We start from the raw sequence: 17,653 nt of genomic DNA, 5'->3' as shown, positions 1-17,653 counted from the left end.
GGATTCTTATTGAAGACTCAATTTCCTGTTTCTTTATCTGTATGTTGACTATCTACTTTATTCAGGTATCATCTTTACTGTGGGAATTATGAGCTTGGTCCATGACTAGAGGTGCTCATTTTGAGTTTTCAACTTCAAAATTGTTTGACTTCTTTATCAATTTTAGTACAATTTGCAGAAAAAGAACTCGTTGGTCGCCAACATCTTTAAAAAAACCAAGAACAAACATATTCGAAAACCCAGGAGCCACAGGACGAGTATCCCAAAGGAAAGAAATGGTAATTTCCAATCCTCTTCCATGACAAAAAAATGTAATTTCTGAAATTAAGTTCAAGTCTTGAATGAAAAATATGACATTAATGAATGAATTTTGGTTTAAAAAAAATAATAGTTAGGAAAATGTTTATAACCTATGAAGAATTAAGTGAAAGGCCAAATTAGTTCATTTTGACAACTTTGAGTTTCTATCAAAGTCAAACATAGAATGCAAAATCAAAATTACTTTGAATGCTCTTAAGGTATGTTAGAATTGAGTTCCGATTCATAAAGTACTATTGGTAATAAATTACAAACATAAAATAATCAAAGAATTTGAGCTTTTCAGCTTAGCGATAATAAGTTGGTAAAAGGGTACAAATTTGGCCTGTTTTCAAATGATATTTCATTTGACGATAAATCATCGTGGATTTTATTATTGTTGTTGATTTTTTGGTCATAAATATGGTATATTTTGCAGATAGGGTGGTCAAAAAGTAGACAACTACTTTGGTAAAAATGTGATTTATGCCTATTACTGATTTTTGTTGGTCTCCTTTTCATCCTAATTTTGCATTCTCTGTACGTGAACAAGGTGGTGGAAATCAACATGCTACAGTAAGTTCTTTTTCAAGTTTGCAACATTTTTAATTTTTTGCTAAATTTGAAACTAATACTATCATTTTCTTTATTACGGACCACTAAATACAACTACTCATTTTTAATAATTATTTATTTTAATATTGCATGTCACATGGAAGCATTTGTATAAATGCAGTAAATAGCAACATACTTTGAATTTCATGTTTTTTTTTCTTTTCCTTTTGATTTTTTTCTACAACAACCTAACTACATTGCCATTAGGTGCATTTTCTATTTTTTATACTAAAATGCCCAAAATAACAATGTACGTTGAAGTTGTAACTATTTTTTTTTTCTATTTTTTACATTGCAATTTGTTTACTTTTCCATTTTTTTAGCTTATAAATGTAGTAAATAGCTTTGTTCTTTCAATTTACAAAAAATTTCCTGTTTTTATTGAAATTTTTTTCCGTAAAACTTACGCATGCCCAGAGAGGGTAATTTTTCATGATCACTATGAAGGCCACTTTCGATTTATGCAAAATATTCCTTCACATGTTAAAAATCATTCTTACCTCTCACTAACATTCTAATATTCATGCACGAATGTTTCATTTTTGTGTTAAGCTTACCTATTCACCCATTGTCGTTACAAATAAATATATTGAATTTTACATGGATCCTTCTTTTTTTGTTTATTGAAGCTTATTCTAAAAAAATAGACAAATCCATGCTTTTTTTCGAAGGTTTTGTCATAGTGAATCATCTTCCTACCGTTTATGGTTATCAAAATGAAAGTCCATTGTCCTTTCACTGTACCAAATGACAAAAATAACATTATGTTGTCTTTTTCATCAACACCAACATACTAGGTAACACAAAATACATAGTGCTATTTTTTAACATGCTTCATTTACAATTTCATGGAACGGCCAATCATCAAGCTTTTTTAAATGAAGTGTTGGTGGTTGTTATCAGATACATACATCAAGTGTAGATGATTTAAATGTACCAAAAACATTGATCAAAAATATCATTACTATTTAAATGCACCAAACATGTAAATGCATTGACCAAATATATAATTTTTACTGTTAGGAGTAATTTTAGTCTTTTCATGCTCACTGTTGGTTTAACAACCAACAAAATTTGCCATTTTTTTTTTGACATTTATTGATATTGATACATTCAAATTTGTTACTTGGCTTTTGCATTTCACAATTCGATATCAAGCTCACTCCCTTATTTCAATAAGATGGAAACTAGAAGAAATTCAAATTTTAGAAAATTATAATGCAAGAATGGGCACATATGTTTTTTTGTTGTACTATTACTTTTGGAGTTGGAATCACCATACAGATTGGTTTAAATATAAATATTGTTGATTTAGGTACAATTAAGTTTCGAAATAGATAAAACTAATCCTAATTATGCAATTTTTTGAAATTGTTGTCATTTATGTATTTTTTAGGGAGGGATCATTTCTGATGTTTTTTTTTTTTAAAGCAGGCCATTTCAAGATTTTGTAAATATGAAATATTTTTTGAAATAACCAAAAGTTATCCTAATTATAGCAATGTACATCGAAAGTATAATGTTATAACAGAAAACCGACACCTTCCGTACCGCGCAACGCACGGGAAACCTTCTAGTTATTATTATTATTATTATTATTTTCATTTTCATTTAGCTTGTAGCATACACCAATAGGCCTTATGCCTAACATATTGTGAGATATATTAGGCATATATAGAATAGATGAAATTTAAGAGTAATTTATGAACATCTATTAAAAATATTATATTTTATGATTTGATTAAATTACACTATTAGTACTTTGTAACGGGATAATCAAGAAAATAAATTGGGATATAGATGAAATTTAGAATGTAACGGGATAATCTTTCCTAATAAATAAAAATCTTTTTGCCAAATGTTCTCTTCTCCTTCACTTGGACACATGACATTTTTTAAAATTTTTAAATTTTTTATTTTCCACTTGTTATTTAATTGTATTTTTCATTTTATTAAATTAAAATTTCACATTTAATATGTAAAATAATATATATGTAAGGTATTTATTAGAAAGAGTTTATATATGTAATGTATTCAATACATTAAAGCCTCATTAATTTTAATAATTCAAAATTTTTCTCATTTTTCTTATAAATTCAAATTTTTCAAATTGTTAAAATTTCATATTTGATTTTTTTTAAATAAACTCATGTGATACATGGGTCTCACATCTAATCAAGATAATAAATTGGGATATTGATGAAATTTAGAAGAACAAATTACACGAATGGTCCTTTAGCTTTACAGTTTTTTTCCTGAGTTGGTCCTTACGAAAGTTTTTTCCCTGAGATAGTCCTCAAGGAGCAAACCTTGCACACGAAAGGCCCCTATGACTAACTCTGTTAACAGATTCAGTTAAGTTTTATTAAATGACAAAAATACCCTTAATTTTATGCACACAAAATCGTCCTTACAACTCTCTCTCTCTCTCTCTCTCTCACACACACACACATGTATGGATAAATGAACAATGTTTGACTGATAAAGTCAAAATTGGATCCACAAATGTTTCTCTTCCCTTAAATCTCCTTCAACAGACGACCACACCCATTGCTGGAATCGGCCAAGGAAGTCGTCGCTGCCATCTAGTTCCAGTACTCTGCCACTGCAATCACCAACGACCACCACCGTTGCAACAACCAACAACCACCGCCGCTGCAATTTTTGGGGAAAATGATTTTTTGAATCACATTTTTAAACCAATTTACGATACTGTCAAGGCCGAGGTAGTGAACATTAAGAACGGAACATCACCATATTCAAATTTGCAGAATTACGATGATATCAACGATTACTTCTAGAGGAGAAGGTGCTTCGAGAAATTAAAGTGGCCTATAGACATTGAGAGCAATTTCTTCGTAACAACAAGCAAAGGGAAGTAGGTAGGGATCAATTTCTTCGATAAGCTTTGGACTATGTTGTGTTTGTTTCTATAAGTTATCATCATCGTTGCTTGGAGGGATCCAAACCATCCTCCACAGAAGGAATTAAAGAACAAAGACACCCCTCTCTCCCTCTCTCTTGTACATCTCGTATACGTCTCTTTCTCTCTCTTCATGATTCATTTAATTCTTGCAAATAACACCAATGATATAACCCACTTAAGATCTTCTAGACCTCACAGATGTCACATATGAATGGCACCAATTCTTTGCTAACAACAACAGGTTTGCAGTAGGCCTTTTATGGCTTCTAATTGTATTAATCTATTTCATGGACACACAAATCAGGTACTCAATCTACTCTTCATTCGCAGGTGCAGCAGTTGGCACTTTATGGCTTTCAATTTTTCGCAATTGCAATGCAGTTCAATCTTATGCCTGAAGAAGAATAGTTGTTGAACACAAGAGGGACTTTTTCCCTTGATCTCTGGATTTTGTGTGTCCTGTCGATTATAGAGTGTGTGTTGGTTCATATGTGATGAATTTGAACCTAGATCTTCACCATCAGGAAGAGGGGGAAAGAGACGTACAAGAGAGAGAGAGAGAGGTGTTCTTCTGTGTTGAATCAGAACCCAAGATCGTCATTTAGTTCATCCCAAAATCTTCATCTAGTTTATGTCTAAGTGTGTGTGATGAATCATGGAGAGAGAGAGAGAGAGAGAGTCGTAAGGACCATTTGTGTGCATAAAATAAAGGGTATTTGTGTCATTTAACAAAACTTAACTGAATCTGTTAACATAGTTAGTCATAGGGGCCTTTCGTGTTCAAGGTTTGCTCCTTGAGGACCATTTCAGGGAAAAAAGTTTCGTAAGGACCAACTCAGGGAAAAACTGTAAAGCTAAAGGATCATTCGTGTAATTTGTTCAATTTAGGAATAGTATATGAGTATCTATTCGGTTATTACTATTTTTTTTATATATAAAACTAACTTTTTAGAATGTTTTAAATTTGCCAAATAACCAATTTCATATTTTAAAAAGATAACATACTCATGCTTTTTATATGAATACATGCTATCTAAGGTTGAATAAATCATCATCTTTCAAATTATTTTTATACATCTTTAAAGACACAATTTTACATAAGTGAGACAAATGTACCAAGTTGCATGGACACAAGTAAGAATGCAGACTAGCCAAACTATTCGTGAGATATTCGAAATCGACTCGTTAAAAGCTCGACTCTAGACTGATTTTAAATGAGTTTGATCCGAGCTCGAGCCTAATATTAAACTCGTTTACTAAACGAGTTCGAGCTTGTGTCAGTAAGCTCGATTAGGCTCGCAAGTTTAAACAAGCCTATATATAATATAAATTATTATTTTTTTATATGTTAAAATAAAAAAACATATCTAAAGAATTAGGGATTTAGGGTATTAGTAATTGAGTTTTTTAACGAGCTCGGACCAAGCTTAAGCTTATTTAGGCTCGGCAGACAAAAAACGAGCCGAACTTGTATAATTTTTCATCAGCTCGAGCCGAGCTCAAGCTCAAACCCCTTTTAACTTAAACGAACTCGAGACGAGCTTGGTCAGGCTCGAGCTCAGCACAACTCTTTTGCACTCCTAGACACAAACTCACCAAAATTTGGTCAACAAATATCCACCGATTTTGTGAATACACACTTTAAAACGGGTTAATGGTTCATAAGAATAATAAACTTTATCTCATGTACATATTTAGTCATTTAAGTTTTTTTTTATACCCATACAAGTTATGATATGACTACTAATATATTTTTTATACACATGAGTTATTGGTTTTTATACACATATGACCATTAAGATTTATAGTCATATGTAATATATGTACAAAAAAAACATAAATGACTGAGTGTATACATAACCAATTGGTTAGGAAACACATTTCTAAATTCTAACACACTTGATAACAGATAGGCCACCGAGCCTTTGGTTGCAGTTTGTCATATGTCCACAGTTAGCAACTTAGCATTCTACTTCAGATTGTACTTTTAGCTCTTTAGTAGGATACTTTGGAAATATTTATTGTAAAGAGAGATAAGAGATTACAAAAATTATCTGTTGTATTCAATCAGACAAAACAAACAAAACTGGAATGGATCATTCAGATGACTTGTCATGTTTGAATTATGATAAGTTTTTATTCACTTCCCTTTTCAATCTTATGTTAATTTTACTTTTCCAAACCAAGTAAATGAAATTTAATACATAATCTTTTACTCTAAGGATAGGATTCTATGCATATATTTTCTAAGCCACTTGTGTCAAGGTAAAATCAAGGGTTAATGTCACATATAGGTAACCAACTATTTGTTATTTTAGAAAACAAATTAGAAGAAGATAATCAACTGAAACTTTTCGTTTACATAATTGTTCGTTACTCGTTTTTGACATTAACCTTAAAATCAAATATCAAGACAACTAAAAGCAAAATAAAGAAACAAATAAGATCACACGATAAAATGCATCAATATTTAAACTCAACTGGAAGTATTGAGATACAGCTAAAAGATGGAAACAAATAGCAAGTGTTATATTTAATAAACTATAATTCAGAATCAAACCAAATATAAATCATGTTACATACTCCTATGCCTCATAAAAGCAAGTAGGCAAATCAATCAATATCCTTAAAAGCATCAGGTTTTAAGGATATTGCTTTGAGATCTTGAATTATTTTCAGTAAACTTAGAGTCTTAGACAAAAGGGTAAAATAAGAATCCCAGTTGAGTAAACCACATAAAAACTGAATAACTACCTACCAGGACAAATGTTATTGCATAATCACCTGTTATACATCAAAATGATGAATCTTCCACCAGCAAGAGCCACAGGAAAAAAAATGAAAACCTTCAATGCATACAAAATACTATGCAAGACACAATCTTTTATAAGTTTAGGACCAGTTTCACAGATATGGCAGCTGATAATACATACACAAGTATCAAACTTACCATTCCTATTAAAGAACTTCTATAGCTTCCATTACAACCATGTTCTTATTTCATACAAAAAAAGAACATCAAATAAGTGTAAAAACAAGAGAGAAAACGAAATTTACATACTGAAATTTGAAAGACGTACAATATGATTAAGATCTAAACAGGAGGTATATTGGAAAAAGAAAAACCTTTGTAACCCTTGTAAGCGTAGTAAGCAATCCGTGTGTAGTAGAACCCAGGTATGAACAACACCGCCCCCAATATCGCAAAAAACAGCCCTAATCGTAGCACATACACACTTTTTTAAGATGAAATCACAAACAATTAACAAAATAAAAAACATTTATGGGTAGTGAGAGTTACCGTGGCCCGTGTCGCCGCCAACATGATTGATAGCCATGAAGATGCCGGAGATGATGCCGACGATGCCGAAGACAAGAAGCGAGATGGCGAGAGCGATCTCCTTGACAGGAGGTCGGTTGTGTACGGTGTAAGCAGAATCAGAGTCCATCATGATGTCTTCATCTGATATAGAAAAGGCATGATCTACATAGGCCATTGAAATTGGTGATTAATGGTGAAAAATCTTGAATTGATTAGGCTTCAGGCGGTAGTGCAGCTTCAGGAAGGAAGAAGGCGGGTGGGCGTTCTTCAAATTTGGGGGTTTGGGTTAGAGCACGGGAAACGAACGGAAGATTGCGTGATAAACCCGTGTGCTTTAATTGGATTTGACGAAAGAGAGTATTTTTCAGGTATGAATCACGTCCATTTTTTATGAATATAATGGAGCGTACACAAGTCAAAAACAACCAAATCAAAGGGTTTTTTTAATCATATTTTTACTTCTTTTTTTTTTTACCATAATTATTTTTTTGGACACAAAATCACGTTCATCTTAATCATTAACATTACAGTAAGTTTTTTTTTTCTTGAAATTGTTCATATTATGTAGTTTTCGGTTAACATATGTCATCAGTTACGGTTTTGTGTTTATCTTAGTTGACGAAGTTGAAGGTATTAATAATTCATATTGACGTTGAAGATGACGGTGACCAGGATAATTTTTTTTTATGGTTGATTGATAACTTAATAAAAAAAAAATTAGTCTTCAATATTAGATTTTTTTCATTGATTGCTATAAAGTTGATTTCGATATTCTTTCAAGTGCACATTAATTGGTGATGAGTAATTTGATTCAGAAATGATCAAATAAATAAATTTTAAGTTATTTAATCATAAGAAATTAAGAACAGCTAAAATGTAAAACTAAATTAAAAGTTATATATAGTTTTATTTATTCGTAACTCATGAATAGAAGTTATTGAGTTTTATGAATATAATAGATGTTTATTTCATAATATAGTACAAATTTATAATTTTAGGTATCAGTTTAGTATAAAAATTATTATTTTATAATTGATGTTAATGTCATACTATTTTTCAATAACATGTATTTATAAAAAATTTAGGAACATATATATGTGCAACCTGAGGACTTTTAGATATTTCATAAAAAAAATGTGTTGGAAGTTAAAAAAACAAAAGTTTAAAGCTGAAACTGAGAGGTTTTACAATCACATGATTCATTATCATAAAATTTAGGAACATATATATGTGCAACTTGAGGACTTTTAGATATTTCATAAAAAAAATGTGTTGGAAGTTAAAAAAACAAAAGTTTAAAGCTGAAACTGAGAGGTTTTACAATCACATGATTCATTATCATAGTCTCAATACTAATTGGTACTAGAGATGGTTGATCAACTACACACGTTCAAACAATTATAATGTTTTGAATATCACTTAATAAAACTCATAAAAACAACAATATCAAAGTTGGAATTTTAGATTTGTAAGATTTGGACTTTACAAAATGATACAATTCTTGACAAATTATATTTTAAAGATAAATATATGGATTAACAATGTTAACAAATTGGTTCAAAAACAAATTCTTATAAAAGAACGTTGTTAGGATCCATATAGGCCTTTATGACCCTAACCTGTAAATGAACCTTTATGAGCTTCTAAAATATCTTTTAGATCATGACCAATGCCTCTGTTGGTCCTGTACATGTGACCCGCTATCAGACAAAGAATTGTAATAGCTAAACGATGGTGTGCCGTATCAGTTAACCATAGACCTCCAATTGTTAGGTCTAATCCTCCACGAAAAGTAAGAAAGTCCGCATATTTTCACCAATTCAAGGTGAAAATAGGGTTGCTCCTACAACAAAATTGGGATAAAGTTGAGCCAAAAGATCCCAATTCAAGATAAATTCATGAGGAAGTGGTATTTCTTTAAGATCTACTCCAGCGTTTAGAAATTGGTTAATCGGTAAAGATACATGTACTTAATGCCCCGCCCAAGAGAAAGACACAAGTTCTAGTAGCCCCGTTAAATGGTGATTCAACATAGATTCTTCATCTTGAAACCAAGCCAATTTTGGAGCAGCTTTATGATAACGAAACCAACCAGCAAAAAGCATTAACGTCGCAAAGGCCAATCCACCAATTGCGGTACAATAGAGATGTAATTTGCTAGTTATTCCAGATGCTCACCAAATCTGAAAAAAATCCAAAGGTTATTTGTATTCTTTGGAAGCCCGCGCCCACATCACCATTCAATATTTCTTGGCCCACTATCAGCCAAACAATGTGTCACCAATACCAATTCTTAAGATGTCAAAAAAAATGTTGGAAAACTAATGAGGTTATGGATGTTTATACATGTCAATTAGGATGTTTGACTATTCATACGAACAACAGAAACACAACCAATTAAGGATGAAGATATTAAATCAACTAAAGCTTGTAAGGAAATTAGATGAAGAACAAGAATGATACGATGCAATGTTTCAAAAACCAGTTTTTTAGTTGAACTGGTCTTGTGACCGATGTCTGGTTCAACCGGTTCCATCGCATGTTCAACCAAGGATTTTCCCAAGTCTGGCGGTGGCGTGCGCCGACCTTCAAGTCATGTACACTTCGAAAATATTCAATTTTCTTTGGAAATGCGATGTTTTTTTAACAGTCTAAGGAAATTCAACTATATAAGTTCAATAAACTGGTTCAAATGATTTTTTATCGGTCCTTTCACACATAGGTTCAATCCAAGTTTGAAGAAACCGTCTGGTTCGATCTAGTTTAGAAATTGACGTAAAATCGGTTGTTGTTGAACCGCTCTCATCCCTAGTTTTCGGTCTAACTGGTTCGAACAAGTTTTTAAAACATTTATTACGATGCCTTGACCGAAGGCGTGTCCAACTAAACATCTAAAGGAATCAAACTAATCCTAGGGGCTGATTGGTAGTCTCTTAATTGGCAAATTAAGAGGCAAACTCTTAATTTTTCAGATTAAGAGTGTTTGGTAGCGTAGGAATAAAAGCCTCTTAATTTTGTAAGAGCCTCTTAAAGTTTCAGACTTGAGCTTGTATCTAAAAAATAAAAATCACCCGTCCTTCCCTCTTTTACCCTCATGCGTTGCTGATATGCCTGCCTCCAAAACAACACACCCACCTTGAGATCATCACTTCCGTCTCTTCCCACCTCTGACCATGCCGAGCGCCAATCACCTCCTCTCGTCGTCGACCTCCCTGAAATCGACTCCCACCGCGACTTCCAACGCTAGGCTCCGACAACATTACCCCTTCTCCTCTACCACACCATTTTCCCCACCTCTCTTATCTGCAGTCGTCTGCTCCCTTCGGAATTGACTTCGCCACCAAAAGCTTTGCCGCCTCCGCTAGCCTCCACTAGCACCGTAAAATCGAAGACCTCATGCTGCAGGTAAGTTTTTTCTCCTAAAAATAGATTCTCTGTAAATAGATCGCTTGTTCTTATTTTTTACCCCTAAAAACTAATTTTTAGAAATACATGGATTTCTTCTTTTTCTTTTTTTTGGCCCTAGAACTCGATTATCAGTCCTCGATTTTGATTTTCTTTGTATTTTCATGCCCGATCCTGTACGGAGTCGTTATATGATACATGCATTTGTGTCTCAAATTGTTTATATTAAGATAAAAGATGATAAATTTTGATAGAACCTGTAATTAATAGTATCAAGGTTCTACAAAAATATGAATATTGATTGAAATCTTAATATAGAAGATGATAAAACAACCAATTGTTAGGTGGATCTGAAATAAACCACACATATACAAATGTTTGGTGAATGAAACTATATATAGGAACTCTGAACTTTAAAAAACCGATTTTGAAAAAAATGTTGTTATTTAAGGGATTTTTTCAATCTTTGAGCTAAGGATAATTATTCATATCATATGGAGTTTGATTCATAAGTGATGGTGCATCATTATTTAGCAATTATGCATGAACTTAGCAATTATGCATGAACTCTGTGTAAACTGAAAATAGTTTATACAAGTTATAACAATTGGAGTGATTTTTGGAAAAGCTTGAATTTCAACCCAAGCCTACTAATGTAAAGATCATTCATTCAACTTTACGTTAATGATTATATAACTTTCCATTAAGCTTATTTGTTTCTTTGTTGAATTTGGATTTACAGGTTGAATTGTTTGAAAGAAAATTTTAAGGGGCTTTCATGTTTGATGTAACGAGGGGGAAGGAAAGGAGTACAAATCTATCATCAAATGGTCAGTTTGTTGTCATTTATGTCTCAACATTCAATGTCAAATATGTTATTTATCATCAAATGGTCAGTTCGTTGTAAGTTCGTTGTCATTTATGTCTCAACATTCAATGTCAAATATGTTATTTTTTAACTTTGAAATCCTCAGGATATAAAAAACGATGTTATTTTTATAAATATATGTCAAAAAATCATTATAAATCGTTGAAGATAAATTTTGATGTATGTTAATTTGGATTTTATATGGTTTTTATAATTATTTAGTAAAAGTTAAAACAAAAGTGTAAAATAATCATTTTTATAATTCAATACAACAATTTAGAAGATCTAACCAAACAAAATGTTTAAAATTCAGATCTTAAAAATTCAGACATTCATAGAAATTCAAACATTTTAAAAATTCAAATTCTGCCAACCAAATAGTACAAACCAAAGCATTAAACATTTCCTTCTCAAGGCATTAACTAATAAGCATTTTAATCGATAAACTATGCCAATGTTTAATCGTATGTGCTAAGTCGTAAATAAAGGATTACAATAGCTTCACTATTGAAAATTTCTTATCAAAATTAGACGATTTTAATTGACTGAAATAAAATATAACTAGGGAAGAGCCCCGCTTTGCGGGGTTGGATCCGTTATAAAAACCTGTCTAGGGTCAAAATGTGAATTTAAGTTTTACAAAGACATTAATTTGCTTCACAAATGGGCAAAAAAGGAATTTTACTGAATTTCAAGGTTGATAAAAGATCTAAAGACCAAACAAACTCATTCTACTCGGATAATCCATACAAAGAAAATTAAAAAAATACCCTTGTTCTGGTTTCAAAATCTCTATCACAATAAACATTTACCTAGAAATACCCTAGAAGCATCTACAAGACCTGAATTTAATAAAAAAGAGCATTAGCAGACAACAAAATGACAAAAAAATGACCTTGTTCAAGTTACAAATTTACAATCACTTCCATTATATTAAATTTGTGTGTTTGCTACGCGATTCATCCATCTGACTCGAGTCCATGTTTTAATTAACAAAACAACATAACTAATTAATTTACTCCCCTGAGACATTAAACAAAACATATACACAAAAATACACGACAATATTCTGCAGAAAAAATCCTCAATATTTTTTATTTTCTGGAGATATATTCATGCTGATAATGTACAAACAAATCCTTCTCTAATGGTTGCGCCCCATCCAAGCTTACTGTTTTTGTCATCTAAGGGAAGTAATTTACAGATTCTTATTGTTTAAAGCTGCTCCATAAAAGAACAAATGGAACAATGAAGATGATTGTAATCGGTGTCCATTTCACAGGTTTTCACTGCAACAACCTGTGAAATTTACGTTAACAGCTAGCTATTTTGGATGATAAAAAAAAAAGTATTTTTTCAACAGGGTCACAATAACAGTAAAAAGTTGTTTTTTTTTGGATGTCATTGCTATTATTGGATAATTTGTAAAGAATATCTCAATGATGTGATTGGTAGAATAACCATATTCAGTGATGCCAAATGCACTACTAAGAAGGCACTATATATGAAAAAATGACTACCTGTTTGAAGTTTAGCACCCAATCATGATTCACATTTGGTTGTTTTCTTTCTGGTTTTACCGTTTCTCCAGGAATCATATCTTCTATAGTTTCAAAGGCAGAATATCCTGAAGATAATCAAAGGGGTGTTAATGTGGTATCACAAGAAAGGCATATCTAGTATAAATTGTATAAATTATCAAAAGATTCCGGATCCATATCTGATAAAATAAAAGGCAACTGCTAAACGTCTCTAGTTTAGGTCTTATGTTACGAAGATGGGAAAATAACTAAACGAACCATAATGTAAGTTAATATTAAAGAAAATAACCCAAAAAAATTGAAAAATAACCATAAGCCCGGAATGGAATCGTTTAAAATTGAATAAAAATAGTAATTTAAGAATATATTCACATTAAGGAAAACTTAAAGTAATAGCTAACCAAATAAAGGCACATAAGAACCTGAAGACAAAAGATATCACAATGGATTTTGTGAAACTACACTAAGAAATTAACAAAGAATCATTCTCAGAATTTTGTTTTTTATGATCTAGGATTGCACCAATCAGGTCAGTTGACTAAGTGACTATTATATAAATTCTGGTACTGTATGTTTTCTAATTTGGTTCACTTTGTTAGATTATGAATCCCTAATTTTGTATTATCTATTTTTGTATCATGTTGTGTTTTCTGTTATAATTATATGAATGTAATTTGCTCCTCCATGATGATATGATTAATCTCTTATATATAGGTAATAATCACTCCCTTATTATTATTATTAAATCCTAAATAAAGAGTAAAAACCACATATTCTATTCCCTCATGTCTTTTTGTAACCACAAAATTTTAAAATGACAGACTATTTTTGATCAGAAATGTCATAATTTGTTAGGTGATGGTGGTCTTTTGACTCCTTTCTATCTAAAATGTATAAATGAAGTATGGTGACTCTTTAGTGCTTGATAGGGTTTTAATGTGTTCAATGTGATTTCTAATATTGCATCTTATGTACCTCTAAAATTGTTTAAAACCCAAATATGATTTCTAATATTGCATCTTATGTACCTTTCTAGTTTTACATTTGATAAGTAGTACCAAGTGAATCATATGAAATACTAACTTTGTTGTTTTGAATCCAAGGTGGTAATATAACACCAGCAATCACAAATTCACAGTCGCAAAGTCTACATTGTAGATATCACCAGCAAATAGCAATCATAAAGTTAGAAACAAAGTCAAATATATATGCAGTAGGGAACCAGAAGCAAACACTCAATACTCGAGAGCATTAAAGGAATAAGATGTGATGTGATGCTTACCAGGTGACCAGGTCGGACTCGTTAGTCAAGAAAGGAAAGAAGCCTTCCTCCGACATCGCTTAATTTAGTTTGTCGGTGCTTAATTTAATGCTAGAATTCGTCAATCAGCAACAACAGGAGGGAGAGGGAAGAATAGAAAGGGCTTCGTTTTGTCTAAGTTTCTTCCATCACCCAAACTTAGATCAAGAAATTTTCAAAGAAACACCAAACAAATAAACAAATCAGTCTCTTGAATGAAGTTAAAAATGGGGTTTTGAGGTGTACAACAAATTGGGGTCGCGTCTCTCTCCCAATTTGATTTGCGTTAATTCCAAGCCCTTTAAGCCTGTTGATGACGATGCAATCGAAGTTGAAAGAGATGAACAATTACCTTAGCATTCGATCCTAGGGCTCTAAAATCCATCAAAGCACAATGACAATTCTAACTTACAAATATGGCCACCGGTGTTACAGGCCAGCTAGGCCCCTGTCCTCTGCTTCACTACTTCCTGAGGAGACGACAGTCTACGCCTTCGACTGATGGGATAGACCACAGGTCAGGCAATAACTCTTCCATTTCTAACTCCAAATAACACCACCGCTGCTACTGACGCTTGCTGATTGCTTTGTTATTTCGTTTCTGTCTTGGAGGCGACAAAGTAGAAGGGTGGAGACGGTGGTGTACAGTTGCTTGAGGCGGAACCCCTGTGGGGGATTAAACCAAAGTGGGGAAGGCGAGCAGGGGAGGATTGACCCGAGGAACTGAAGATGTGAAAAAATCGATCAGTGGAGCAGGGAACAACAGGGTTGGATGGAATCAACAGCTGGAATAAATGAGAAGTAGAAGACGCGGTCAGTTGAGCGGTGATGGAGTTTTTGTTGTCAGTATCTAATTGGTAGCAGCTAGAGGTGGGAGCAACGAAGAACACGTATATTAAATATAAAATAATAATAATAATAATTTCCACCAATAGGAAGCAGGTACTGTTTAAGTGGCCCTTCTAAATTAGTATGTATATATAATGGTTAAAATATATAATTAAAATATAATGGCTTTTATCATAAAATAAACACAAAGATAGAAATCCTAAAATAGTCGGTCCATTTTTTCTTGCCCAAATTCAAACAGATCTCGATTTGACGGCCGAAGTTCAACAAACAATCGGAATCGCTGCAAAACCGGTGCCGAAAATGGCCAGATCCGCCACCATACCTTTCATTTGCATAATCCTGTTAACGATCACCGTCTTCTATATGTGTAATGCAGAAGAATCATCCGTCGATTTCGTCAAGAAGACCGTCTCTTCTCACCCCATAGTCATCTTCTCCAAATCGTACTGCCCGTATGTATATTTCATACACCTCGATCTTTTACCTGAATCTTCGTATTTCTATTCCTGAGTTTCGGAAATCCACTGTTAATCTCTCAACTAGCAACTTTATTTTGAAAACATCGAACTCCCTATTCTGTCGATAATTTGTATAAACTGTTTGGTAGTTTGAGGTTCATAGCGTACTTTAACCAACCACTTTCATCGAGATTATTCTCTGTAGTTGAACTTACTTTCATCGAAATTGTTTGGCTATAAATTTCTTATACGAACATGTTATAACATCCTCATTGCTCGTATCAACTAATTTTGTGTCATTATTTTATCATTTGGCATACATACCACTTTTAATTGATAGAATTTCACGATCTTGTGGGAATTTAGGTGATTGCAGGTGTTTCAATAGCTAGATATCTTCATCTTCTTGTGAACATAATATGAACTCTTCACTGTACATAGTTGATGTATTAAAACAAAACCATTTCCATTTATCCATTTCTACTAACCATTTGCTATTTCTTGTTTTCAACAGATACTGTAAAAGGGCTAAAGGTGTATTCAAGGAGTTGAATAAGAAACCTTATGTCATTGAGCTGGATGAAAGAGGTCTGTATTTCATATGATTCTACATTTCAAAACTTTAAATAATGCCAGTTTGCATAATACTTGAGTCTTGAAATGGGTAGGTAATATGTCAAAAACCAAAATGGTATTGTTGTCCAAGTGATTATCACTTATCAGCTTATTAGATTCTCAGATTTCATGCAGCAAATCAATCTTTATTAGACATTAATACTAAAAGAAAATCCAATCAACTAATAGGCTAGGCTAATATATTTGACAATTGTAAACTTACCAAACCACTAACTATTAAATTTGTTTAATCCCATAGATTGACTTCTTTAACCTACAAATTAGACCATCATCATGAATCTTATAATTATGGCAACTGTTTGTGCTCTTTAATCTTTTACATTCTTTGCAACATTTATGTTTCTTGAAAAACTTCCAACTTCCAAGTTGAAAAGTTACCCTTTTTTCCTGTTATTATCTTTGCAAGTTACATGCAGACATTGATTTGGTCTACAAGTTCATATATTTTTTCTGTTTAAACTATTATAACAAATCAAACATGAGAAACTTTATGCGATTTATAGAACTTTTTCAACAAGATCCTTTCTTGTTTTGCAGAGGATGGAGGGAAAATTCAGAATGCTCTGGGTGAGCTTGTTGGGAGGCGTACTGTTCCACAAGTGTTCATTAACGGGAAACATCTTGGAGGTTCAGATGGTAAATTCATATTAATTAATATTATATTTGAAATTTTAAAAAACATTTACATATCTATAGAACAATATATATATATATATATATATATATATATATATATATATATATATATATATATATATATATATATATATATATATATATATATATATACTTCTCATGTTGGCTGTGGGATCTGTTGGTGGAAAATGGAAATGTCTGTAATGCCCCTATAGAATGTGGTCTAATAAATGTTTGTCATTTTGGTTACTACAGATACTATTGAAGCTTATGAAAGTGGAGAACTAGCTGAGCTTCTTGGTATTTCTTCAAGTCAGAAAACCGATCTTTGAGCCTCAACAACTTGCAATATCTTAAGTGCTTTCTTGATGTTGAGATTAGTTTTTAGTTGATCGTTTCTTATAGGTTATGTTAAAGTATGTACCACAAAGACTTGTTGTTAAGGACGTTGACCCAAAAAAATCTGGATGCCTATTTTAATTCTATGACTATGTTTCAAGGAATATTTTGTTACAAAAGTAAGTTATATTTTTGTGTTTTTGAATGCGTATTGGGTGTATAAAGAAAACTTATAAAGGTTATTATTGTATATAAAATGTTATAGATAAGGGTTTAATTATTCACTTACGCAACTAAGTTATATGTATTTGTTAGAACATGTATCGAAGTTGATTTTCTTGTATACATGGATAAGAAATTTAGTTTGATGCATAAATTAATAAAAGTTGGTAACAAAATAAACATGATTACATTGATTGGTGATTGGTTACTTTGTTGCATAAATTAAGGAGTAAATT

At 32.0% G+C, this 17,653-nt stretch overlaps 2 protein-coding genes and 1 long non-coding RNA gene across 4 annotated transcripts; 1 reads left to right on the top strand and 2 right to left on the bottom strand.

Annotated features, from left to right (window-relative positions):
- Positions 1-6,701: 6,701 nt before the first annotated feature.
- Positions 6,702-7,532, bottom strand: LOC145071025 (uncharacterized). Its single transcript, XM_079017970.1, has 2 exons — positions 7,140-7,532; positions 6,702-7,054 (listed from the first exon to the last, which is right to left on the bottom strand). Exons 1-2 carry the CDS (start codon positions 7,333-7,335, stop codon positions 6,933-6,935), a joined length of 318 nt encoding a protein of 105 aa, XP_078874096.1. The 5' UTR covers positions 7,336-7,532; the 3' UTR covers positions 6,702-6,932.
- A 4,567-nt stretch (positions 7,533-12,099) lies between these two features.
- LOC145071485 (uncharacterized) lies at positions 12,100-15,164 on the bottom strand. 2 transcript variants are annotated; one of them, XR_013690504.1, is made up of 3 exons: positions 14,257-15,160; positions 12,954-13,060; positions 12,100-12,732 (listed from the first exon to the last, which is right to left on the bottom strand). It is a non-coding gene; the product is annotated as an uncharacterized LOC145071485 (long non-coding RNA). The 2 variants fall into 2 exon arrangements; XR_013690503.1 differs by having other exon boundaries at positions 12,100-13,060; positions 14,257-15,164.
- Positions 15,165-15,305: 141 nt separating this feature from the next.
- LOC145070447 (Glutaredoxin family protein) lies at positions 15,306-17,394 on the top strand. The gene is made up of 4 exons (XM_079017388.1): positions 15,306-15,578; positions 16,099-16,172; positions 16,758-16,856; positions 17,112-17,394. The coding sequence occupies exons 1-4, from the start codon at positions 15,427-15,429 to the stop codon at positions 17,186-17,188; spliced, it is 402 nt and encodes a 133-aa protein (XP_078873514.1). The 5' UTR covers positions 15,306-15,426; the 3' UTR covers positions 17,189-17,394.
- Positions 17,395-17,653: the final 259 nt, after the last annotated feature.

This window comes from Lactuca serriola, chromosome 8, assembly GCF_051521515.1.
Source record: "Lactuca serriola cultivar US96UC23 chromosome 8, Lser_US96UC23_V15, whole genome shotgun sequence".
NCBI classification, from domain to species: domain Eukaryota; kingdom Viridiplantae; phylum Streptophyta; class Magnoliopsida; order Asterales; family Asteraceae; genus Lactuca; species Lactuca serriola.
Note: the sequence above shows the minus strand (reverse complement) of the source record. Positions and strands in the feature narration are given on the sequence as shown.

What these genes read in the sequence shown, in the direction of transcription:
- LOC145071025 (XM_079017970.1), bottom strand. Translation starts at nt 7,335, where the DNA reads ATGGCCTATGTAGATCATGCCTTTTCTATATCAGATGAAGACATCATG. An exon ending in TGGCGGCGACACGGGCCACG is followed by an intron (nt 7,055 to 7,139) that starts GTAACTCTCACT and finishes TGCTACGATTAG; the next exon opens with GGCTGTTTTTTGCGATATTG.
- LOC145070447 (XM_079017388.1), top strand. Translation starts at nt 15,427, where the DNA reads ATGGCCAGATCCGCCACCATACCTTTCATTTGCATAATCCTGTTAACG. An exon ending in CATTGAGCTGGATGAAAGAG is followed by an intron (nt 16,173 to 16,757) that starts GTCTGTATTTCA and finishes CTTGTTTTGCAG; the next exon opens with AGGATGGAGGGAAAATTCAG. An exon ending in ACATCTTGGAGGTTCAGATG is followed by an intron (nt 16,857 to 17,111) that starts GTAAATTCATAT and finishes TGGTTACTACAG; the next exon opens with ATACTATTGAAGCTTATGAA.